Raw genomic sequence first — 25,653 nt, 5'->3', positions numbered from 1 at the left:
GTTGTCCTTGGAAGCAAGGAGAGGGATGCCAGTCTCTGCAAACCCAGATCCTCTTGCCTGATAGGGCTTTTTATCACAGTAAATGCCTCTCTGCCTGTGCTGACTTCCTGCTTTGTCTCTCATTGCAGCTCCCCGGACACATTACCTCGCTGACAGTGGTATGTATATCTTCCCCCTCCCTTCCACTCTGTGCTCCTCCATCCGCGAGCCTTGTGAAAGTGGGGTAGGGAGGGGGGTTTTCACTGCAGGCAGAGAGGCCAGTTTGGCTTTTCCTTTAGGAGGGAGTGTGGTCTGGTCATTAGTGCATGGGAGTGGAAGTCAGGACTCCGGGGTTCCAGTCTCTGTTTTGCAGCTGATTTACTGTCATCTTGGGTAAATCCTTTCTCTCTCAGGCTAGCTCTACACTACAGAGTTAGGTCAACATAAGACAACTGATGTAAGTGCCCTACTACATCAGCATCATAACTCCACCTCCATGAGAGGTGTAGGGCTTATGTCGGTGTAGTTAGGGTGACACAGGATCTGTGTAGACACTGAGTTCCTTACATGTGCTGTTGGCTGTCTTGTCGACTTCATGGCTTTGCTGGACCTGCTGTCAGGCCTCCTCTCCAAGTTTCTCTCGGTGATGCACATCCTCACCAGGAGCATTTCCATCAACAGTAGAGGGGAAGTGTAGTGGGCTGAGAGCCCGGGCTCTCAGATCCACACAGGTCCCCGCTGGGATCCCTGCTGTCCACCAGGGTCCCAGCTCCCCCCTCCCTGCTGGGGGCATGGCAGCTGACTGGGCTCTGGATGTGGATCTCCCCACCAGAAGCAAGAAGCCCCAGGTGGCTTCCCCACTGCTCTTGTCTGGGAATGGGGAAACAAGAAGCCCTGGGGTGCAACTGGGCTCCTGGCGGGGACCTACGTGGAACTGAGACCCTGGCTCACTGCCCGCTACACTGCCCCTCTTCAGTCAGTGGAAGTGCTCCTGGTGAGGACGTGCACCACCGACAGAAGGAGGGTAGTGTGGGCATCAGCCAACAAAGTAATTACTGCAGTGGCTCTATGTTGATCTAAAATAGGTTGACTTAAGATTGTAGACATGCTCTGAGTCTGTTTCCCCCATGGAACATGATGATATTCCTGTGTACCCAGCTCCTAATGGGGATGGGAGGCCTCTTGCATTAGTGTCTGTCACCTCAGGTGGAGGGGCAGAGTGCATATTGCAAAGTCTTCTAGGTCCTGAAAGGCCCCTCCCAGCCTGCTGCTTGGGCCCAAGGTGACTCAGCACTCTGTGCTCTGAGTCTCCGTCCTGGTCTCTCATTCCACAGGGAGACAGCCCACTCAGCAACTGGGAGCAGAATCCAAGGGTTCCAAGGGGCATCCAGCCCACAGCTGGGAGGGAGATGACTGGGACAGGGGCCTGCAAGGGGAGACTTGGCAATATAAAGTGCAAAGGAACCCATCCCCAGCGTAACAGGCAAGGTGTCCAATGGACTCCTCCATTCGCCTGCAGGGGGGCCAGCTGCAGCACTGCATTTCTCCTTTCTCTGATGCATCTGCCAATGTTGTGGCTATAAGGGAGCTTCGTCACCTGGGCTAGACCCTGCAGGCATCCTCCTTTCTCTTCACAGTTAAACCTGGGCTGTGTTTGGGGACCAGATGCCTTGGCTTTAGCTCAGGAACTGAGGTTTTCCCAAGCACAAGAGACAGTCCCTGCTCTTGGGATTATGCAGTTTGTTTTTTCTCTTTTCAGATCCCCTCATTTCAAAATCTGCATCCCTCCCTGCCTACAGAAGGAATGGGCTGCACAGGGTGAGTGTCACTGGCTACCCCTGATCTGTCACGAGGTGGCGGTGTTTCAGAATGTTTCTCGTGGACGAGTGGCTGCACAGGTCAGGTACATACACCTCCTGTGGAATGGGGAGGGGACAGTCCAGGGCAGGATCCTCATAGCTATTGAAACCTCTTTGTACCTGGGTTCAGGTTCCTCACTCTGGGGTTCAGGATCCTCAGAATTGGGGGAGTTCTTTCTGGAGGTACATGCATTCCTGGAACAGAGGCTCCCTGGCTATAGCACCTGCCTCCAGGCACTGCACCCTCTGCTAAGACACATCCAGAGATTCCCAGGTGTATTTTATGTGGAATCCAAGTAGAAACTAGAGATCAGAAGTCTCACCCAGTTCTGGGAATCTAGGAATGGCAAGTGGCCCTACCCTGAAAGTAAAATCTCTTCCAGATTCCTGGAATTCAGATGCAGGGAAACAGAATCTCTGCTTCAGAGTGTGGGGAGGTGTGTGCTTTCCAGAGTGATGACTTTGCTGTGTAACTTTGGGCAACAGGGACTTTAGAAATGGTCCCATGATTGATGCATAGGCTGGGAGTCAGGAGACCTGGGTGGTATTCCTGACTCTGCCACAAACTTACTATGTGATCTTGGGCAAGTTATTTCACCTCCCCATGCCCCAGTTTCCCCATCTGTAAAATGAGGGGAATGATACTTACCTTGGGGTGGATTAATTATAACTTTTGTAAAATGTTTTGAGCTCCCCAGATGGAAGGTGTGATAGAAGGGCTGAGTATTTATCTAAACTCCCCTCATGCTGACCCCTCTGTGTGCTCATTTCTCCTGCAGCCCCCCAGTGCTGAACTCTTCCACTATGACAGCACAAACGCCGTCAATTGGGGGATGCGAGGTAAGCAGGGCACAGTTCCTGGGAAGGCTTAGCAGTCCTACAATATGTGCTGCTAGAGCCTATGGCAATGTGCTTCAAAGGGACACTGCCATCCTGCTGAGGCCCCAGAGTGGCCTTTCATATGGGAGTGAGAGCTTGTTAGGTATTCTCCTCCAGATCCTGCACAGCAGAGTCAGCTTTGGGCTACGAACACGACAGCCTGCAAGGTCTGCACAAGAGACACTGTTTTGTACTCTTGCCTAGAGCCCCCAGCTGGCCCTGTGGCAGCAGATATGGGACACCGTCACATTGCTAATGATGTGTTTCAAAGCTGTGTTACTGATGGCCCCTGACACTGTAAACCTGAAAAAACAATCCATGTATTTGTCACCATTCCTGCTATTGCTTTTTGCATTTCTGCCAGCTTGGGATCCATTTCTTGCTTTAGAATCATAGAATATTAGGGCTGGAAGAGACCTCAGGAGGTCATCTAGTCCAATCGCCTGCTCAAAGCAGGACTAACACCAACTAAATCATCCCAGCCAAGGCATTGTCAAGCCGGGCCCTAAAAACCTCTAAGGATGGAGAATCCACCACCTCCCTAGGTAACCCATTCCAGTGCTTCACCATCCTCCTAACGAAATAGTGTTTCCTAATATCCAAGCTAGACCTCCCGCTCTGTAACTTGAGACCATTGCTTCTTGTTCTGTCACTATCCAGTTAGTTTTTCTTTCCCGTTCTCGTTCCCTAGCAAATTCCTGCAGTGTTGGGGTTGCAAACCCAGTAGGGGAAGGTTTAAAGATAAGCCATAGCACTGTTTCCTTTGAAATGCAAAAATATAGTAATGAAACTATTCCTATGAATATTGGGCCCAGTTAATTTCTGCATCAAGGGGCTGCAGTGGTGGTGGATCCATCGTCCAGGGAATTCTCATGACAGAGAGTTTCCCTCTGGCTGGCAGGGAGCCAGTATAACCAGGGATGAGGGATAGCTCAGTGGTTTGAGCGTTGGTCTGCCAAACCTCAGGTTCTGAGTTCAATCCTTGTGGGGGCCATTTAGGGAACTGGGGTAAAAATCTGTCTGGGGATTGGTTCTGCTTTGACAGGGGGTTGGACTAGATGACCTCTTGAGGTCTCTTCCAACCCAGATAGTCTATGACTTTGGGCTGCCCCAAGCATTTGAGGGGCATTTCATATCCGCTTCATTGAACAGTACTGTGCCGTGGCTATTCCTGCATCCCTAGGGGCCATTAGCAGCAGGGTCAGGTTAGTTGGTGTAGACCCACCATTGCCCCCCCTTTCTCCCTGGCCAGTCAGGGGCGGCTCCAGGCCCCAGCACGCCAAGCCCGTGCTTGGGGCAGGGGATGCTCTGCCGGTCACCGGGAGGGCAGCAGACAGGGTGCCTTTGGCGGCATGCCTGCGGAGGATCTGCGGGTCCCGTGACTCCGGTGGACTCCCGCAGGCGGAGGGTCCGCTGGTCCCGTGACTCCGGTGGACTCCCGCAGGCGTGCCTGCGGAGGGTCCGCTGGTCCTGTGGCTCCACTGAAGCCAGGGAACCAGAAGACCCTCTGCGGGAAGTTGACTGGAGCCACGGGACCAGCAACCAGCAGAGCACCCTCTGCGGCATGCAGCCGTGCTTGGGGCGGCAAAATGTCTAGAGCCGCCCCTGTGCCCAGTGCTGAGTTCAGTCCCAGTGCAGGGATCACTCAGGCTCATGTTATGAAAAGCAACAAGTACCTCTTGGCCTAAAGCACCTGGCAGTGTCTCTCATAGCCCCCACTATGCTGCAGGCAGCTGTGCACCCTCCACTCCCGTGAAGTCAATGCTGGCGAAGGGCCGTGAGCACCCTGCAGGATCAGGCCCTGACTTCACCAGAGCTCTCAATGGAGCTGTGCTGAGCTGTCCTCAGTGTTGCTAGTGCCTCCCTTCCCCCTGAGCTGAGTTAGAAACAATGAGTGAGGTCACATCTACACTACGGGATAATATCGAATTAGCTAAAATCGGTTTTATAAAACTGATATTATAAATTCGATTTCATGCAGCCACACTAGGCACAGTAATTTGGCGTTGTGCGTCCATAGTCCGAGGCTAACGTCGATTTCTGAAGCGTTGCATTGTGGGTAGCTCTTCCGTAGCTATCCCAATAGTTCCTGCAGTCTCCCGCCCCTTGGAATCTGGGTTGAATCATTATTGTTCGGTGGTGGTTTCTGGGATAGATGTCGTCAGTCATTCCTTCCTCCGGAAAACATCAAGCTGACAATCCTTTCGCGCCGTTTTTTCCTGGATTGCCCTGGCAGACGCCATGCATGGCAACCATGGAGCCCGTTAACTTTTTTTTTTCTGGCACCGTATGTGTACTGGATGCCGCGGAGAGAGAGGCATACTCCAGTGCTATACAGGAGCATCCACTTGCTTTTGCAATGATAGCAAGATGGTTACCGGGTTTGTTCTGTACCGTCTACTGCCGGAGAAAACTGGCAATGAGGATGACGGTTATCTCTCCTCTTCGTACTGTCCTCTGCTACTCATGAGTGCCCTGGCTGAAATCGCCGGGGACGCAACGCAAAAGCAAAATGGATTGACTCAGCTTGGGATCTGAAGTCAATCTCTCCTTATGGTTTTCTAAAAAATAGAGTCAGTCCTGCTAGAATAAGGGGCAAGTGTATTAAGAGGACCAGTGTATCAGAGCACAGCTGCTGCCGTGTCAGTATTCACAGGGGGTGGCCCTGCAACAACCCCACCCGTTGCTTCCCTCCTCCCCTGGGATACCCGTGGCAGTGTCCTGCCCATTTGTGTCATGAAGTAATAAAGAATGCAAGGATAAGAAACACTGAGTGTTTAGTGACATAAAATGAGGGGGAGGCAGCCTCTCCGCGGCGCAATGAATAGTCCAGCAGGACATTAAGCAGTGTGGGGGAGAGAGCCAGCATGCTGCTGCTATGACAGTCCAGACAGTACAGAATCTTTTCTTTACACAGGAAAGGGAGGGGGCTGAAGCTCCCAGTTGCTATGATGAAGCTGGTTATTACCGTTCTATCCATTACTTGGGAGTAACCAGCAATGTTGGCCTCGATGTCAACATGTTAGATATTCATCAGGACGACGTTTACTAATCCTATTGCACCTCTACCACCGGGGAGGGGAGAGGGAGGGGAGAGGAAGCGGATACTGCTCTTCACTGCTGCAGCATCACGTCTAACCAGCAGCATTCAGTACACATAGGGTGACACTGAAAGTAGTCAAGAAATGATTTCTTTCCCTTTTCTTTCACTGTGGTGGGGGGGGGGGAAGAAACTGAGGAGCTATTCCCTGAACCACTACGCCAGACACTGTGTTGAACCTACAGACATTGGAGACTCAGCCAAGAATGCAAATACTTTTCAGAGACTGCTGGGACTGTGGGATAGCTGGAGTCCTCAGTACCCCTCCATCCATGAGCGTCCATTTGAAGTCTCTGGCTTCCCGTTACGCTTGTCACGCCAGCGCTATGTATCCTGGAGATTTTTTTTCAAACGCTTAGAGCATTTCGTGTTCTTGTAACAAGAGCTCTGATACAACAGATTTGTCTCCCCATACAGCGATCAGATCTAGTATCTCCCATACGGTCACCATGCTGGAGCCTCTTTTTGAATTTTGAGAAGACTGCATCGCCACCCGTGCTGATCAGAGCTCCACGCTGGGCAAACAGGAAATGTAATTCAAAAGTTTGCGGGGCTTTTCCTATTTACCTAGCTAGTGCATCCAAGTTCAGATTGCTGTCCAGAGCGGTCAGTGGTGCCTTTGGGATACCGCCCGGAGCCAATAACGTCGATTTCCGTCACACTAAACCGTAATCCGATATGTAATATCGAATTTAGTGCTACTATCCTCTCGACGGGGTGGAGTACAGAAATCGATTTTAAAGGAGCCCTTTAATATCGATATACAAGGCATTGTAGTGTGGACGGGTACAGAGCGTTAAATTGAGTTTAACGCTCTTTAATTATTTAAGAAAACGCGTAGTGTAGACCAGGCCTGAGATTCCAGGAGCTGCAGGAGTGAGAGAGAGCAGCCTGCACACTGTAATCCCACCCTCAGGCCAGCCCCCTGGGAGCAGCTGCCAGAGGCAGGACAGACAAGAGAAGAACACAGGTGGGGCGGTTTCTCCTGTGGGGAGTCGGGACTCTCGCCTGATGTGAAAGAGAAGGCTCGGAGGCTGCTGACTGACCCGTTTCTTGTCTCTTTCCTTCTCTTTCTCTCCTTGCAGAATACAAGGTAAGACTCTCCTTGGAGTGGGGAACAGCTGCCATCCAGTCAGTGATGCCATCTAATGTCCGAATGCCACCAGGGCAGGGTCCTTGGAGATTGTCCCTCCATCTCCTGTGTCCTGGGCTGGTCTCCAGAGCCCATGTTTGAACTGAGGCCTTTTCAGACACCTTTCCTTCCCTCAGACATGCCCTGGCTTCACTTTCCCTCAATCCAGCCACCCTGTCCCTCCGACTATTATCAGATCCAACAGAATGGGCTGCAGTTGAGCATGGTTTACGTACTAGGTGTCTCAAAACACTTTGCCCAGCACCAAGTTGCATGCTGGGGGAAGAACTGATGAGGTGGGTGACCACAGCTGTCATGCTGGGCTCAGCACCAGCAGCTCCCATCCAGCTGTGGATGCTGAACCTATTAGATGGGGAGAGGGGATGCTGGGTAGGATGCTAAGTCATCGCCTACACCAATGTTTCTCAAACAGTGGGCCCTGACCCACCAGTGGGTCCCAAGAAGGTTTTAGCTGGGTCGCTACATCCAGAACCAGGTTAATGCATCACTGGGCACTGGACTAAGCAAACATTCATTTCTCCTTGCCTGGTGCAGAGGAGAGACCCTGGAGGGGTTGGGGAGATGGATTGTGAGCCTGTTCTGCACTCACCTCACAGTGTTGGCTCCAATCCCGCAGAGCTAGGCCTGATTCCCCGCTCCAGGTTTTGCAACCTGGCGCACGGGGTTGCAGCACCACCGGCTAGACCAAACCCGGGTGGTGCTACAACCCTGTGTGCCAGGTCACAACACCCAGAGCAGGGAACTGGTCCTAGCGTCATGGGACAGGAGGCACCACTGCAGGGGGAATGCGGGGTAGGCTCGTTCCCTGCCCCCAAGGCCTTTCCTCTACACTGCACCGGGGTTAGGGTTGAGGTGCCAGGGCAGAGGGTGCATGTACGTAATGGTGGGTTGCAAAAAAAACCTAAATGCAGTTGGTGGGAACCACTGGCCTCTGTGACAAGCCAAGCAGTCTTCGCCTTCTGCCTGAAGATGGGCAGATGGGGAGCTTAGGTTAGTGTCACCCCTCAGGGCTGTGGGAGTTGGGCCTGCACCTTTGTGGCCCCCGGGAAGCACCACTCCTGAGCCAAACAGAACAGGCCCAAGGACTAGCTGCTGTGTTGTTGCTGTGGGTTCCCTCTAGCTGTGCCCGTCTGGACTGCTCCCTGGCTCACAGCTCAGAGAGCCCACCAACTCCAAAGCATTTCTTTGTCTCTCTCTGCAGATATACCCCTATGAGCTGCTCATGGTGACCACCAGGGGGAGGAACCAGCTGCCCAAGGATGTGGACAGGACTCGGTTAGAGGTAAGCAAAGCCTTTCTCTTCTGACACTGTCTCCCTCCTCCCCCAGTGCAGCTAGGGCTGGGGGAGGAAGTATGAATGGAACAAGGGTAGCTGCCCTCCTGCCTGTTAGATGTCATCTCCCAGCATGGACACCTGAGGTCTTTCAGACCTAAGCTCCCTGCAGGTGGAGCAGGAGTTAATGCTGTCTGCATGGACATGACCCTGTGGAGCACAGCATCACACCAAAGCTTTCACTCCTCCCCTCCCCATTGAGATCTGGGACAAGTCAGAAGGGATCCCCCCTGCCAGATGCCTCCCAAGCCACCCTCCTCTGAAAAGCTCAGGCTAGAAGGTCACTGACCCATTGTGGGGACTGGCTGCCTGAAGCCAACAAAATTCCCCAGTGCTGGGTGAGAGTGAGAGGTCACCACGTGGTGTTCAGGGTTTGGCACTGGCAGTGCAAATCTGTGCCCCAACCGCAGGCCAAGGAAGGGGGTCACTTATGCACACGCTGGCACGCGGTCATGCTCACACCCAGCCACAGATACTCACACACAATCCCACTAGACACATTCTCACACACAGCCACAATCGCACATGCTCAGCTCTGTACCTCCACAATCACACACTCACAAGCATTCGTGTGTGCTCATGCAGAGTCATGATTGCACCTGGTCACACTTACAATTGCACATACACAGATACACACAGCGCTGCACACAATAACACTTGGATAGTCACAATGACCGGCGTGTTCACACACACACAAACACACAGAGGCAGTTGCTTGCATATGCTCATGCAGAGTCACAATGGCATCTGCACAGGCACTCTCAGCTATGAGCCATGGCAGCTGTCCTCCCTCATGCTGTCACAGGCCCGTACACCCCACCTCATGCCCCTCTCTGCTGTCCCCCCAGCGCCACCTGTCACAGGACGAGTTCTACCAGATCTTCAACATGACCATTGCAGAGTTTGACCGCCTGGCCCTGTGGAAGAGGAACGAGCTGAAGAAGCAAGCACGGCTGTTTTAAACGCAATACACTATAAATATATACATACCTATAAATATAAATATAAATATAAATATATATATATATAGAAAGATCTCTATATTGAAGCTCTGTTTAACTCTCTCTGTTGTACAATAGGAGGCACGGCCACTCTCTTTGGAACTCCGTAGAGTGAATTGAAGTCTCTCAGATATTTTTATGCTCTGTGTTTCCTTTATGTTCTTTTTTTATTCTAATGCGATTGGGGATGGGGTTTGAGACTTTGTGTATTGAACCTTCTGGAGTTTCAGGCCATCTCAGGCCCCCACCCTCACCTGCAGTGGCTGTAAATCCCAGGCCAGTGGAGGAGAGGGTATCTGCAGCACATGTTCAGTGAAAGATTAGCCCCTTTTCCCTCCCCTGCCCCTTCACACCCTGGGCTGCTGTTTGCCCTGGGTTCCTGGCCTGGTATCACCCACTCATGCTGCACAGCCTGGCCAGGTGCCTTCAGGAGCCAGAGGAAGAGATTCCCTCTCTCCCACCAGGGTTCCTGAAACTCCCAGCAGGCAGGACCCTGCCATCTGATTTAGCCATGGATAGTCAGAGGGTTCCTGGTATACTTAAACTGCCTCTCTTCTCAGGGCTTGGGGGAGGGGGCTGCAGTCTCCCTCCCACTTCATCAGCCCTACCCGCTGGACTTGTACTGAAAGAGGAAAGTGAATGGAGCTGGCCTGGACCACCTCACCCCTTGCTAACATAGACTCCCTCCCTCCAGGCCTAGTCCGTGTTGGCATCTGGTAGAAATAACATGGCCTCTAGCCCCAATTTGGCAGCGCCACAACTGTGTTCTCTCCCTCCCCTGCTTTCCCATCCCCAGCTGCCAGGGGAGCTCAGGGGCTGCCGAGCCCCACAGGGCATTGCCAATGCAAGTCATAGGGGATCATTACAAGACATGTTGGATCTGTGTCATCTGCAACACTTCCAGGGTCCAGAGCTGAGACAGTGGAACATGTGCCATGCTACCTCTTGCTCCAGAGGGCTCACTGATGAGCCTACCATCCCCCTGTCCTATCTAAAGGGCCATTGACCTGACATGGCAAACTGCAAAGCCTTCTCTAGGCTTTCTCCAGTCCTGCTGAGAGACCCTGTCTTCCCAGCATCTCCCTTCACCTGTTCTTTGTTTAATTACTGGGGACATTTGCAAACAGGATCTCAGCCCATCAGGGTCTTACATTCCTCTGTTGCTTATTCCTTTCCCCTCCACAAAAGTACTTATCTGCTTGTGACATCACATCTCTCGCCACAGAGCCATCTGTGATGTCACAAGCAGATGATTATGACTTCGGAGGGAGGAACAGTAAATAAGCAGCAACAGAGGCTTCCAAGAGACGTGTTCCTGCACTGCCTGAAAACAGTCCCTGGGAATTAAAGCTCAGGGGAAAGGAAATATAGGCAGTAGAAGTAGAACTGTCTCTGGGTGGAGTATTTGTCACTAGTTTCCCTGGCACTGGTGGTGGTTCTTTAATAAGATGCCATGGCAGACTGATTTGACATTGAGACCAGGAGTCATTCTGTCAGGATTGTGCTATGAAACAGGTTTCCCAACCTTCATATTTCCAAATCACAGTGTCCCAGCCACTCCAGGCTCCTTCCACCCATACCTGCAAATTTCACTTCCTGCAAATAACGGAACAGTGGTTTGTCCTCATCAAAGCTCCCTCTCTTCCCACATCCAAAGCCACTGTTAGTAATTTTATGCCAGAGTAACAGATCCAAGCCCTTTACAAAGTGTAATGCATAAAGCCCAAGATCTGGGGTGGATATGTCCCTAACAGCACCTCTGTGGAGGGGTTTTGTGGCTGTAAGGAGTCAAAGTGGGCTTGAACCAAAATCCCAGATCCAACCAGGATAGTTGGGGGAGTTGGCATGCTGCTCTAACTTTGAACTCTGTAACTTAAGCCCTATCTCTCTGGTTAGGAATTGTCCTGAAGTAGCAGCAGCTGGTTTAGAGTCTGTTTGGAGTCTACTCATGAGATTGGAATCGGGTATGGAAGTAACTGGTTGTGAGAGCTGTAGGGAAAGGGGGAAGGAGGCATGTTAGACTGTTGTTAGAAACTAAATCAGCTGCATCTCCCCTTTTTATTTTGTCTGCTGGAGCTTTCCTGATTCTCAGCGGTTAGTAACGTCCCCTGTCCCAGATCAAATTGCTAGAGCAGCCCGTTGGAGAGAGGTAATAAAGACATTTGCAAGGACTCTCTATAACTCTGGGGGAAATTGTAGAGCTATGTTGCTTGTTTGATGTTTTTACAAATATGCTATTTCAACAGAAATCCATTTGCCTGTTGTCTTGTATGTTTCTCTGGTTTCCTGTTTGCTCTCTTGCGTGAATGTTCAGGCAGGTCCCAGGAGTGCCCACTCTGTGCTTTCCAGTCCATGCCCAGCAAAGCAGGCTCCCATCCAGTGTCGTGTCAGTTATGTTCTCTGGTATGGGAGTGAGGATAATGTTCTGCTCTTGCAAAGGGAAAAGACTCCATGGCCTAATGGGCCTGTTCCAGCTCTGTCTCCAATGATCATCTTTAAAACCTGTATTGGGAATTTTCCATGCTGGTTTCTATCATCTGCTGGGTTTCATCCCTTTCATCAGGTGAGCACCACCACCGAGGCCATCATCGGGTGAGTGCAGAATTCTCCCCAGGGAGAACCAGCCTCTTGCTGCTGATTGTGCTGCCTTTGCCTCATGTTACCTTCTAGGCCGAGGCCACCAAACTCAATACACAAAGAACTGGCATCAGGTTCCCAATATGTGACAGAGGAACTACCTGCTCTGGCCCATTGCCCTTCTGCCCTGCTGTGCTGGAACATGGCACCATTGCATATCCCCCTGGCTGGCACCATGAGACTGGAGCAGCAAGAAGAAAATATGTCTTCAGCAAGCACCAATGGGTCTTTAAGCTTTTACCTCAGCTTGGAATGGGCTGTGGAATGAAGTGAAGAGTGTAATACTGTGCTGGTAATTGCTTCTGTCTACTTTAGCACAGCAGTAAGTGCAGCCAGTTGTATTTATAATGATTTCACCCCCATAAAACTGCTTCTCCCTAAATCAAGCTCAGCTATTTGGGGCTATGAGCAACCTCAGTCTCCAGTAGCAGCTCCTATGATAATCCCTAGAGGATTCAGAGATTCAAATAATAATAATGATGATGCTTTGTACTCACAGAGTACTTTTCATTTTCAAAACACTTTATGAGTATTAACTAAATATTCTTCACATCGCCCTGGTGGGAGAGGTGTGTTTATCTCTGTGGTGCAGGTGGAGAACCTGAGGCATGGAGTGGTTAAGTGACTTATTGAAGGTCATGCAGTCTGTCAGGCAGAGCCAGTTTTAGAAATCCCTGGGTCCCAGCCCTGTGAATATATGCTGGCAGAATATACAGGCTGGCAGAATATAATTGCTCCTGGCAGATAGTATTCATGCTGGCAGAATATAATTGCTCCTGGCAGATAGTATTCATGTTTATTTTGGGGGCACAGTAATAAACTCGTTTATGTGGGGAGGCAGGGTTTTCCTCCAAGTTTGTGATCTTCCAGGGGAAAACCTGCCAGGAAACATCCTCCCCAGGAACCTGTCAAAATGGAAGAAGTTTGCAGCTAATTGTTTAGTTTCGTTTCAGACTCAGTTGAAGTGCAGGATCTCTTAGGAAAGATGCAGGGCTGCCATCTGTTAGGTGCTGAGGTTGGATGTTACCATTTATTAATATATGTGGTGTGCCCTAGGGCAGCTGCCCTGTGGAGTGCCCCTATGTGACCCTTCAGGAGGATGGGCAAAAGGGAAGAACTGAAGTCAAGCACCCTGCCACCCTCTTCGTGTAGTTTGTTCCACTGTATTGTCATGGTATTGCATGCAATATGAGCCCTCTGGCCTTGTTATTCCTGCTCCTCACTCCGTGGCAAGGGAGACAAAGGGCCCTATTCTCCCACAGAGGCCTTCATCTTCAGGGTAAATTGGGAATGGAAGCCTCAGCGGGGGAGACACAGATTTTGGCCAGCATGCCAAAGGGCCCAAGATGATGGAGGCAAAGCACCTTCCTTCACTTATCTAACCTCATCCACTTAGGCTCACCGAGCAGCAAGCTATGTGTGAATACGGGTGAGCCAAACCAGCTCACACTGAAATCAATGGCAAAACTCCTGTTGGGCCTATGAGAAGTTGACAGGAAAGGTCATGAGGTAGAAAAACATAATGAAAGTACAAAGGACAAATGGAGGCAGCTGCTCTCAGAAAACAAGGAAGGTGCAAAAGGTGTGGCAGGGCTGCTCAGGGCTTCGGGAAGATTTACCAAACACATGGGGAGCAATTTCCTTGGCTGGCGGAATATGCTATTAGCAGACATGTACTGTTCCCGGATATACCTTAAGGGGGCAGCAGACAGGGCTGTCTCCTTGTCACCTTTGTGTCCACCATGTCTGTAGTACAGGCTATATTCCCATCCCCCCAGATCTTTTCTCCAGTGAGGCAGCCTACTGAATTCTAAGGAGCCAATCCCTGCAGCAAGTAGTGTTTGCCTTATGCTCTGCTCCCCTGGGAGCTCAGCCACCACAAGGAGAAGGGTGAGGTGGAGGCATTAAAACCTTTCCATGAAGACCATTGTCGTGGCTAGTTCTAATCTGCTAATTTTAGTGCTTTGCAGGCCACAACCACAAGATCGTCTGGGCCCAGCTGGCCATTTCTATAGTTGCTTTGAAGGCTGTGGCCTGAGTGTGCCCTCCACCACTAACCAGAATTTGAATTGGAGGAAAAGATCTATTTGCAGTTTAGCTGCAGCAAACCCAATGTGCTCTGAGAAAAGAAAGCAATCTGGGTTCCCAGATGGGGTTAGGGAGGGAGCATGTCTAGGAAGGCAGCTGGCTCCTGGGGGCTAGTTGGCTCTTGGGGGTGCTAATGGGCTATAGAGCTATTTGTCTCTACATCACTCATTCACCTCTGATCCTGGAGTAGTAGTGCCTAAAAAGTCATAAGGGTCTGAAAGGTCCTGTGATGTGAGTCTGGGAGTTCTCTGCAGACAAATGTGCACATCATGAAAATGACTGCCAAGAGAAACACTAACTGGCCCCCATGTTTGCAATCTCAGCAGAGAGGCTGAGGTATCACCAGACCTGAGAGTCTGAACTTCTCTGGATAGAGCTAGTATTTCTAGAATCACTTTGAAACATAGGGAAGGCAATGTTGGGAGGGGAGTGGGGGAGTTTCCACTGACACTGTCCATGTTTATGTATTCTGGGTAGACAACAGTGCAAATCCATCTTTCCCCAAACACACACCTGAGTGTGGTGGACTCAAAACATGTCAGCCCCTTTGTCTGTGCAGGTAGGAGCCCAGCAGTGTCAGTGTTACTGGCTGGGGGCTGAAGTGACCTCTACTCCTTGCACCCCTGAACCTCACAAAAGCATTAAGGGAGCATTGCCAGGTGTGTCTATTCAGTCTGAGTATCAACAACATACCCTACCCTGATCCCTCCTGTAAAGCCAGCAGAAGGTAAGCAGGTGATGAATTCCCAGCCCAGCTCAGGATGAACCCCTCGGGCTTCACTCCCACACAGGCTGTACTTATGGGAATTCTACTACTCCAGATGCTTACTCCCTGCCATGCGAGGTGTCACCTGTCACCCCAGCTGTGATGCAAGATCCCGAGTACAAGGGCAACACCCCAGAACTCTGAAAGGACAAGCAGCTTGGGAGTTACAGAAGCACAGCAGAGGGGAAGGAGAGTGATTAGGGTTTCACCTGGGAGCTGAATGCTGGCCTATTTCTCAGGCTAGGAAAGCCTGGCTCCTGTCATTATGGAAATGGGGAAGGGGGTGTATTTGGGGGATTAATGTAAGGGCAGGGGGAGAACATCCTGATCACCGCCCCTCATTTTAGACTCGGCTTTCCTCCACCCCACGCAGACTCGCACTCACCCCAAGATCCTCAGGCAGGCTATGTACAGTAAAACTGCTGACTGCGGAAACAAGAGTTGTGTTTTTTGTTAAAAGTATCCCCTGTTGTTCAGCTCTGCCTGAGCTGTGGTTTGCTTGTGTTCCTCTTGGCTTGCTCCGTGCCCCACCACATTTGAGCTTTGCTGGTGGACAGGTATCGGGGAGGGGGAGAAAATCTGGTGTGCGTGTGGGGAATGGAGGAACAGGATGCTGCAGCACAGTGCCTAGGGATCTCTGGTGAGAGATTGGGGTGGGTGAGGTGGTGCTGGCTCAGAGGCAAGGGGGGAACAGGAGAGCTGGGTGGCTGGGGTGAGGCTCTGGGTGTGAGGGGAGTGTGTGGGTGGAGTGAGGCGCTAGCTGTGGGGGAGAAAGAGGTATGTGGGTGTAAGGTGTGGCTGTGGGGTGGACCTTGGGAGGCAGAAGCTTGGGAGGGTGTGGGGCTGGCGGGGGGGAGGGGGAGGCAAGAAATGGGGGCAGGATGAGGGGCTGGCTGGGGAGATGTGGGGGACAGGAGCCGTGGGCAAGGCGAGGGGCTGACTGGGGTCCGGAGAGGTGGGCGGGGCGCGGGCTGGCTCGGGGGCAGAGGAGGGGCAGGAGGCGGCAGAGGTTCCTCCCAGCTGAGCCCAGCGCAGGGCCGTGCCGCTGGTGCGGCGGCGCCTGGCCTGGGCGGGCGCTAAGACCCCGCACCCAGCCGGGGAAGCGCAGGGCGGGCGGGGCAGCTGGTTTAAAGGTTGACGTCTCTGTACCAGGCGAGACAGGCGCATCCTCTAGCCGGACACCGGGCGCTCCAGGCCGGGACCCTGCGCCCCTCACTGCCGCCTCGCGCCCGTCCACCCGCCGGCAGCATGGACAGGCTGAGCGGTAAGCGCGGCTCGTGCGGGGCTGTGCCCGGGCAGCCCTGGCTCTGGGGTCGCGCTTCCCCGCGCGGGCCGGGCGCTGCGGTGGGTTCTCCTGGGGGCAGCGGGGACAGACCCGCTCCCTAGTGCCGGGCCGCCGGCGGGATCACAGCGCTGGGCGCCGCTGCCTGCTCCTCGCTTTGAGCGCGGCGTGCGCCCGGCCCCGCTCCTGCTGTCCAGGGGCTGGGAGGTGCCTGCACCAGCCCGGGAAGAACCCCCCGGGATTTAGCGAGGGGCAGGCCAGGGTATAACTACCCAGAACAGGGTCCGATCCCCTGGTCCGAAAGGGCCTTGCCACTGCTGCTCTCCGCTGGGGGGCAACCCATTGTGTGCGGGAGCCTGGGAAAAGCATCCGGCTTGGGGGACTCGGCAGGGTCTTCTGAGAAGCTGGGTCCTGTCCCAGGGGACCCAGTGCATGTTTGGGGCAGCAGCAAGCGGCAGCAGGGGCTGCAGCCAGAAAGCTGGGGAGGGGCTGTCACTCCAGGGGGGCTGAAGCGCCTGGCACGGCAGCAGACCCGTTGTCTTTGTCTCTCGTTGCTGAGGCGCTTCCTAGGGCCCCGCGAATGGCTGGGAAACCCTAGCAGCGTCCTTGCGGCCCTGCGGCCAGGTGGCGCTGCCTGGCACCTGTGCACGGAATGGCCTTGTGCTCTTCGACGTGTGCTTTGTGCTGCCCCCTCGCTAATCCTAGCGCTGGATCCTTCCGCGTTGTTCTGTCTCGCCAAGTGCTGCCCAGGGGCTGGGGTGTTTGCTGAGGGGGGTGGTCCCGCTGGGGTCAGTGGGGCTGCTCATGGGTCAAGAGCTACATGACCGTGTTGGAGGCGTGGGCCCTACATTCTCCCTGCAGGGTGGATTGTAAACTAGCTCCACTTCTGGGTGGGAGAAGGTTACTAGGTTTTGTTTAAAGGGAGGCTGTTGGACTAAATGTAGCCCCAAATTAAGGGTCCAAATCGTGAGGTTCTTTACATTGATTTAAATCAGGCATTACTTAAACAAAACCTTCATTCCAGTCAATGGCAATTTGTTGCCTGAGCAGGACTTCAAGATTTGGCTCAGGCTCTGTATGTATTTTTAACAAAACCTGAGATCAATAGGGATGTTTCCTTGAAGTGTTTTGTAAATAACAGAGCCAGCACCTTTAACGAATAACCCCTTTTAGTGTCTGCAATACAAATATCACAATATCATTCTAGTGCTGGAGAAGCTGAGAGCAACCTTGACTAGAAACAAAAGTTGGACTTTGGGGTCGATGGGAGAAATTCATGATGGAAAGTAGCCTAGGTTGTTGTTTTTTAAGTGTTCTAACACTTTAAGGGATGAATAAGGAAAATAATTACATTCAGGTATAATATAGGATTGTGTTCCTGCATCGAGTGAATCAGCCCAGGAGAGAAGTGCCACCCAAGACCATCTGTGGAAGGTGCTTCCTAGCCCAAGACAGAGCAGGGTGCAGGTAGCTATCAGACGTGAGTGTTATTGCTCCTGTCTGGAAGTGCTGTACATACTACCTCTATGTATACACATTCCTGCATCTGTCTATGGAGCCAATCTCACTTAGCTACGTGGTTTTGATTTGTAGTTATAAATAAACCTGCTAGACCCAGCAACTTGTAATGAAGATCCCAACTTTCAGATCTGGGAGGAACATCCCTGGACTGGAAAGGAGAGATGACTCCAACGTAAGCACTGTTAGTGTTTTGTAGAGCGTTGGTACATGGCCAATGGGATGAAGGAGAGACTAGGAGAATGAGCCACCCAAAGGGGTCACTTCTGCTGTGAAAAGTGGGAATGTTCTGAGCTGGCTTGTCAGCCCTGCATTAGCAGCAGACAAATCTTCTGAGGGTCAAGTGTTTCCCTTCCCTTTATGTAAAAGGATGGGTGGTGTTTCCTCAGTGGAAATGTGTGTGGGGATTTATTATTTTTTCACTGCAAGGTAGCTCAGTGTTCAGAGCTGACTGCCTATCCACCGTGAAGGATGGGACTTGAAGGGAAGGCCGAGAGCCCTCTCCTGCATTAACTAACAAGGTCACTCTATCTGCCACACAGCCAGCTGGCATAGGGACCAGCCCTAGCCAGCAAAGGGGCTGGGACCACTTCTCACAGCTGGGTCAAGGGTGCTCTCTCAGATGAGGGAGTATTGCCAGGTGTGTGGTGATCAGGACAGTACTGAAACTGGTGCTCAGGGGTCATTCCTTGGCCAGTTGGACACATGTCTGTCTAGGGAGTCAGATAAGGGAACTGGGAATCAGTGGCAGAGCTTTCTGTATCCTAACTTCCTCTGGAAATTGGGGGAAGAGTCATGTTGCTACTTGTGCCTCAGTTTCCCCACCTGTGCAATGGGGCTAATCCTATCCTCACAGGAAAGGAAGGGGTTGAGATGTATGCAGCTGACACAGTACTGTGCTTGTAACCTCTTGTATGTGGCCATTTTATTTGGGTTTGTGAAGCCATAGCTAGAATAAAAAAAAATTAAATTTCCCCCATCCTCATTTCAGATTTCAGTGGAGTCCATTGTATCCCCTGTGCTGGGTGTTAATATTTGCACTCCTGTGACCAGCAGATTAACAAATTAAAGGGTTGATGCACAAAGCCTCCAAAGGAGGCCGCTGATCCTGGGCGTGCAGCTTGAGACACCTGAGATGCCTGATTCTCAGGCATCTCAGAACGGGCACTCGTAATCTGTGTCCTCTTAAAAATATGGCTGAATATTTCTGAAATGCCAGCATCCTGGGGGCTCCCTAGTAAGATGGATTTCCAGTTGGGTGCTCTGAGGTTCTGTCTACATTGCAATTAGACACCCATGGCTGGCCTCTGCCAGCTGACTTGGACTCATCATGAGGCTTGTGCTAAGGGCTGTTTAACTGAGAGACATAGCTGTGCCGATATAACTCTTCAGTGTAGACCAGCTGTGACTCTTCAAGTAAGGGCTGAGATCTGCCTGTGCTGAGCTCTGCTTTGCTGCTTTTCTCTCCTAGGTGCCTTCTATGGTAACTTCAGCAGCAATAACACTCTCTCCTTTCGTGTTTACAATAAATTGCCATTGGCACCCAAGCTGCTCTGTGCTAATCTAAACGTCCTGCTGCCCTTCTGTTTATTATCTGCAGGCTCTGGGAGCCCTCTTTGCTTTGTGTGGTTTCTGGAAGAAGCATCAGTGACTGGAGTGAAACTTCAGATGTGTCCTGGGACTCCCCTTTCCTAACTGCAGGGCTGGGTCCTTCACACTGGATAGAAAAGTCATGTCCCCCCTGCATTGCCTGTGTTCTGCCGTCTAGGCACATCCAGTGTTACTTCCACACCACGCATGCTCTGCCCCTTATCCCTGCGTAGTGTTTCTCTGGCCCTTAGCCCTACTGCATTTCATTCTTCAGGTGAGACGAATGCTTTGCAAGTGAGTGTGCAAAAACTCTTGTCCCCAGGGAAAGGTCCGGCTTTCCTGCTCCCTCCTGTAAGCTCCTGAGCAGTGGGACTTGAAAACTCTTGTGACTTGTGTAATAATGCTCTGCATGTGTGCGCCTGTGTTTGCACTGATCTCCCTTATTGACAAGTTCCGATTTTTGAGCCTTTAGCAACAAGCCATGAGTGGTGTGGGGAGGGGGCCATTTAGTTTAACAAGAAACAGGCCAGCTCAAGCCACTAATCTGACCATTGTGTTAGATAGCTATGGATACAGCCCTCATGGACCCATTGCTTCTTGCCATTACTTGCTTTTTCCTGACTCTTTGGCTTCTCTAAAATTCCAGCTCTCAGGCCAAATTCCTCCAGGTGTAAATCCACTGACGGCCAGTGGAGATACACCAGGGCTAAAGTTGACTTCATCTCACCACAGGAACGAGGAAGCACTGGGCTTGGTGGGAGGGACCCTGGATCATACTTGATCTGCTGCCTAAAATTCTGCTGCAGGAATCCCAGCCTCTACTAAAATGCAGCCCAGCAGAAGGGCATGTGGAGAGGGTGAGGGGGTGAGAAATATCGTATCAGCCCAGCTGTTGGTTTCCGAGGCAAGTGGAGAGCTCTCCCCCACATTGCAGCCATTCCTTCCTCTGGAAACTAAGTTGCTGCAATTCTAACTGGACTAAAAGGCAGCAGCTTTTTATAGCTCAGTGCAAACCAGAGAAGAGCAATGGAAGCCCTTTTGGGTGGGTTTCCATTGCTGCATATGCTACTTTCCCCCACCACTCTATCCGTAGAACATCAGCCTGGAGTGCAGCAATTCCAGATGAAGATGACAGTAATAGGGCAGGCACTGTGAATGGAACTGCAGGCAACAAGGAGCCCCCAGACATCAGGATCTCCAATAACTTCAGTAGCTCATTCTGTAAACAAGACTTCTGCCAGGCCTGGCTTTAGGGGAAACAGTGCCCTGGGCGAGCTTGTATTTTGATGCCCTGTCTTTGTAATATCATGGCACCCTCACTTCTGCGCTGCTGCTGGCGGTGGCTCTGCCTTCAGCTGCCGTTCTCCCGACTGCCCTCCTACAATAGCCTTGTGACCCCCCTATTGGGTTGGGTTGGGATCCTCAGATTGAGAAACACTGCTCTTGACCATGGTGCCCCTGGCCACAGTGCTCTGAGCTGTTGCCTGCATTGCCCATCCATGAGGCTGCCCCTGCTTACTGCTAGACTTGCACCTCTATGGAGGGACTCCACCTTCCAGTGCCCCACCAGGTTTCCTCACACTCCTGAAGCCTGGATCATACCACCCCAGCAGTGGCTAGCGGCAACCAGCCACTTAGCTTCTGTTCAGTGCTAAATTCAAGCTCCTCTGGCTCCAGATCCCTGAGTCACAAGCTGCTCCTTACTTTGCATCTGCTGGATCAGAGGAGGTTGTAACTAGAGATGTGACAGAGCCCCAGGTGTGGAGGTGTTTATACCTGGAGTTCCAGTTCAGGCTTAGCTCTAGTTAGGACAAAGTTTTCTGACATGAGTGGGGTGCCTTTTGCTAGAACACTAAGTTCAAATAAGCTTCAGAAAGGACCATCCTGGGTAAAAAGGAACAGCTGTGACTCCCATGGTTGGGTTCCCTCCCCAGCACCTCAGTCTGGGTATCTGGAGTGATACCATCCCATGCTGCCAGCCTCCTCACATCAACAGAGTGACTACTTGGGATGAGGAAAAGCCACAAGCAGACCTGTGCACTTTACTATTCCACTGGCAATGGATATCTGTTTTTGTTCCACACTCCACAGGCTATTGCAGGGCAGGCAACTTGTCACTCAGAGGGCTGTCCTGCATACAGTGTGGTGTGGAAACCGTGCCCAGTTTCCAGAGCTCACTGTAACCTGGAAATGATACTCTCCAGAGTGAGCACGCTGTTAGCGTCAAGGCCCTCTGACTCTCTGTTGTTCAGATGCAGTAGATGACGCAAGCCCAGCCGTGCTGGAATATGACATGAACAAACAGCTCCATGCACTACCTCCTCATGCTTGCAAAAAGTCTGAGCAGAGCTCATCCACACCACCTGGGGCTGGTGGATAACCACGTGAGGCCAGAGTGACTGCATTGCTTTAGTGCTCTAATCCTTTTGCCCTTCTGTAGCCAAGGAGCTCAAAGTGCTTTTCATTTAAACCTCATCCTTCCCTCTAGGCACTAGGAAAGGATGGCCCAGGACTGTGTGAAAATAAGTGTATTTAAGAAGGTTCACCAACCCAACCCTCCCACTCCCCTGTATTTGCAGTTTAGTTCTGAGTCAGTGCGGTCCCAACATTTTTGCTTTTCATGACATTTGTCTCAAAAAAAAAAAAAAAAAGGCTTCTGCTGGAAACAAGTGAGACCGTTAACGTTTCATATAGTCTGATGTGAAAATTAAACTTTTTGCTGTAATGAATTGTGCAATTAGAAATCTTACAAATGCCATGGTCGTCTTCCTCCAGCAGCATTGTTTTCACACACTCGGTCCTGAAAGCAGAACTGCAGTGAACCCAACTGCTGGGTGACACCAAATATCTTTTGCTAATCAAGAGTCAGTACAGCAGGGAAACATCCTGGTAAGTCATTAGAAAGGAAGGTTCAACTAGTATCTGTGGTTGGGGGTGGTTCTGGATTTTTGAACTTTTAAAATCCTGGAACTTTACAAGTTTTTGGTAAAACTGAATGAAATAAACCAAAATGTGACAACATCTCATTTCAAGGGGCTTGAATTTCATTGCTGGTACTTTGTATAGGCCTAGTATCATTTTACAGATGGGGAAAACACAGCATGGGGTAGAAACTTGCTGTGATCAGGAATAGAAGCTACCACACACACATCCCATCAGCCCCAATTCTTGTCCCCTGAGCAGGCTACTGTGTCCTGAAATTAAATGCAGACTTAGACAATGGATCTGAGAATTTCTGTAAACCTGCCCGACCTCACTGACAGCCAATCGGAAATCTCCACATGTGTCCAAGGCTGTAAGGTGTCGATTTTTGTTTGGGTTTTTTTTTCCCCTGGTTAATGTTATAAGCTGGCTTGTCCTCTCCAGCACAGGAAGGGTTAAGCTGATAGGAAATCCACGACCTTGATGCTGCACCTGATTCTCCTGATGGCATTCCGCAATGGGCGGAAAGGGAAAGGCTGGTCTCAGCTGAGAAAATACCCTTATCCTGCTCTCAGCTGTGCTGGAAGGAACCTACTGGGAGCACAAATCACAGGCCATGGTATCCCTTCAGTGTGCACAGTCATTCATGGAGAGTCTCCTTCTACCACACTGCTGTCCCGGCATGCAGCTTTGCTTTCTCTATGGCCCTCTAACACAGGGGCCGGCAACCTTTCAGAAGTGCTGTGCCGAGTCTTCATTTATTCACTCTAGTTTAAGGTTTCACGTGCCAGTAATACATTTTAATGTTTTTAGAAGGTCTTTCTATAAGTCTATAATATATAACTAAACTGTTGTATGTAAAGTAAATAAAGTTTTTAATTTAATTTTAAATGAATCTTCTTAAAGTTTTTAAACTGCAGAACCCCCTGGACCGGTGGCCAGGACCCAGGCAGTGTGGGTGCCATAGATTTCCTACCCTTGCTGTAATATGTCAACTCTCCCTGCAAAACACCAATGCTGTGCATTGATAGTAGGCAAAGTGCTATCCGCACACGTTCGCCACGGCATCCTGCTCTTCAGTAGCTGCTTGGATCAGGGTGCTGTGGTGGCTGTGCAAAATTAGATCCAGGTTGTGCAAACTAAGAGCAGCCCTTGGGCTCCTGGTCACTTGCTAACAAGGTTTAGTTGGGTGCCGTGGCAGTGCATGCCTGCTGCACGTGCCAGCCTTTGCCAGGCACAGAAAGTGGGGCTTTGGGGAGCTTTTTCGTCTTGGTTTTTTATTTATTTATTTTAAACTGATTCTGTGTATACTAGGAACTCCTCGTTTCAGGGAAAAATCAGAGGTTGGCAAAGAATTCCGAAAAGGAGCTCCCACTCTGGGCTGTTGAGGGTCACTGAGCCACCGACACTCTGCTGCTCTTCTATGGTGCTCAGACAAGTCACACACAGTGTTTTCAAGTTCTATGTCAAAACTGTCCAGGGTGTGGGTTTTTTAAACTCTGTGGGTTTGCTGACCTCATGGGGAGACTAGTCCAGCCACAGTGAGATCCAGCCCATGTCCCCTCACTGACTCTACCAAATCTAAACATATTTTTTCTTGGTGTCTTATTTTCCCCCTTCCTCAGCTGTTCTCTGCTGAAGCTGGATTATTTAACCCTAAACATTCTGGGACATTGTGTGACATCTATATCAGCCAAATCCTGCAGGGTTGTGAGTGGTTTCAGATCCCATTGACTTAATAGAGTGGACAGTCCCCAGCCCCTTCCAGAGGATACTCAGACCCTACAGGATCTCTAGAGATCTACTTTATAGAGACCCACCTTTGTGCCTTGGTAACCATCAGGGCTGTGCCCTTGTCTCTGCAGTGTTCACCAGTAAGTGATGCCAGGGGGCCAGCTGTAATGATGGCTGGAGTCACTGAACCTTGGAGTGCTGAGTGTGCAGAATTTTCACCGCAGTGAACACAATTAGCAGTGATCTTAGCTGTCCTGGAGCTTGAGGTTGATTGGGGGCGGGGGGAGGCACGGTGGAGCCAAAGGGTTTCTGAGAGAGAGATGGGTAAGTAAAGACGAACCCAGTATTTTGGATCCTCTCCCAGCATTGTGAGCTAATGGCTGTGGCAGTGAGGAAGCTTCGGCCTGGGAGGATTTCCTGATGTTGCTTCCAGATTCTTGTAGTGCCCATAGAGATGGCTTTTCATCCTCAGCAGCCTATCAGTGGCTCCTGTAACCCAGCTGCCCAGTGGGTATCTCCCTGTTTTAACTCCATTGTGAAATTTTCTGATGAGCCCAGAGTGTTTCTGTTAAGGTTACCTCTTTGAGGGCATTGCTGGTTAGATGGCACTCCCCACCCAACCTTTTGTATAAGTATCACTCACAGCTGTCTGCCTCAGTTTCTCCATCTTCAAAATGGGGCTAAGGATACTGATCCATCTTTCCTGGGCTAGGGGTTGTGACTGCTCACAAGGTAGCTGGTCACTGAGTGCTTTGAAGGCAAAAATAGCTGTTATCCTGTCACAGGGCCCTTCCTGTGTGCGTGTTAGTCCTTTGCCTCCCAGAGGAGGTGATGGAAACCTCTGTCCTTGTCTGGTCGGCTGCAGCTTCCCGGAGGCTCTTTGAAGCCTCCTCATCTGTGGGTTTTATTCATGAGCTATTTGCATGCTTTCATTTCCCAAAATCGACACCAATTCAGGAAAGAAAACCCCAGTGCAGGAAATGCATGTCCCTTGGGGCAGCTTTAATTGGGGGCTTGAAAGGGACTATGAAGGGGGGGAGGGGGAATTTCCCTCCTGACAGGGAATCTGACTCTCTGCATTGGCTTGCCCTCCAGAACTGTGCCACTGAGCAGCTCCCTGCTCCAGTCTCTGGTCTCCTGGGCCCTTATCTCCTTGTCTCCTGTCTTAAGGGGAGGGCCATGCACTGAGGCCAGGCAAACGCTGCTTTCTGCACTCCATAGGGTTTGTTTTGAAGAGAGCGATGCCAGAATTTGGCTTGAAAAAGAGCATTTACTCTGGGGTCTGAGTAATCTGAACACTCGCTCCTTTGGTCTTAAGTTTGTTTTTATACATTACTCAGCAGGTCTGCACCCTGGCTGGCTATTCCTTTAAAAGGGCATTTCAGCCCTCTCTCTTCATTCATTGTTTAAGACATCATGAAGTGCTCTCAAGCGAGTGGTTGTAAATATACACCCAGATTCTGATCTCTTGCCCCAGATTTACACTGGTGTGACTCCACTGACTTCAGTGGAACTACTCCAGATTTACATTGTACATGAGTGTGACAAAGTGGGAATGTTCTTAATGCTTTTTTTAATACTGTGTGGGTGCCTCAGTTTCCCCTATGCAGTTCTTACTTATCTAGGTGGTGGGATAAGGGTGTGTGGTTGTTTGCTGTCTGCACAGAGAATGGCCGATGCCCTGTCTCCTGGTAACTGATGGCCTGGGCTGCTCCTCTGCAAAGGTGCCAGCTAAAGGTGTTGGAGAACAGAGATCAGGTAACCTCCTGGCCTGGGAAAGAGACAAAGGCAAGAGAAGGGGCTGGAGAGTTT

General features: G+C 51.0%; 2 protein-coding genes across 2 annotated transcripts in view; both read left to right on the top strand.

Annotated features, from left to right (window-relative positions):
• ABLIM3 (actin binding LIM protein family member 3) overlaps positions 1–10,224 on the top strand; it is a 118,217-nt gene extending 107,993 nt beyond the window's left edge. The window contains exons 18-23 of the mRNA XM_032794420.2: positions 129–158; positions 1,739–1,797; positions 2,618–2,678; positions 6,903–6,910; positions 8,172–8,252; positions 9,152–10,224. Coding sequence (XP_032650311.1) covers positions 129–158; positions 1,739–1,797; positions 2,618–2,678; positions 6,903–6,910; positions 8,172–8,252; positions 9,152–9,265 — 353 coding nt within the window. The 3' untranslated portion in view covers positions 9,266–10,224. The remainder of the gene's footprint in view (positions 1–128; positions 159–1,738; positions 1,798–2,617; positions 2,679–6,902; positions 6,911–8,171; positions 8,253–9,151) is intronic.
• Positions 10,225–15,955: 5,731 nt separating this feature from the next.
• The window catches only part of AFAP1L1 (actin filament associated protein 1 like 1), a 56,428-nt gene continuing 46,730 nt past the window's right edge, over positions 15,956–25,653 (top strand). Inside the window, exon 1 of the mRNA XM_032794418.2 lies at positions 15,956–16,059. Coding sequence (XP_032650309.1) covers positions 16,044–16,059 — 16 coding nt within the window. The 5' untranslated portion in view covers positions 15,956–16,043. The remainder of the gene's footprint in view (positions 16,060–25,653) is intronic.

Source organism: Chelonoidis abingdonii, chromosome 7 (assembly GCF_003597395.2).
Source record: "Chelonoidis abingdonii isolate Lonesome George chromosome 7, CheloAbing_2.0, whole genome shotgun sequence".
NCBI classification, from domain to species: Eukaryota; Metazoa; Chordata; order Testudines; family Testudinidae; genus Chelonoidis; species Chelonoidis abingdonii.
This window is presented reverse-complemented; position numbering and strand designations above follow the sequence as displayed.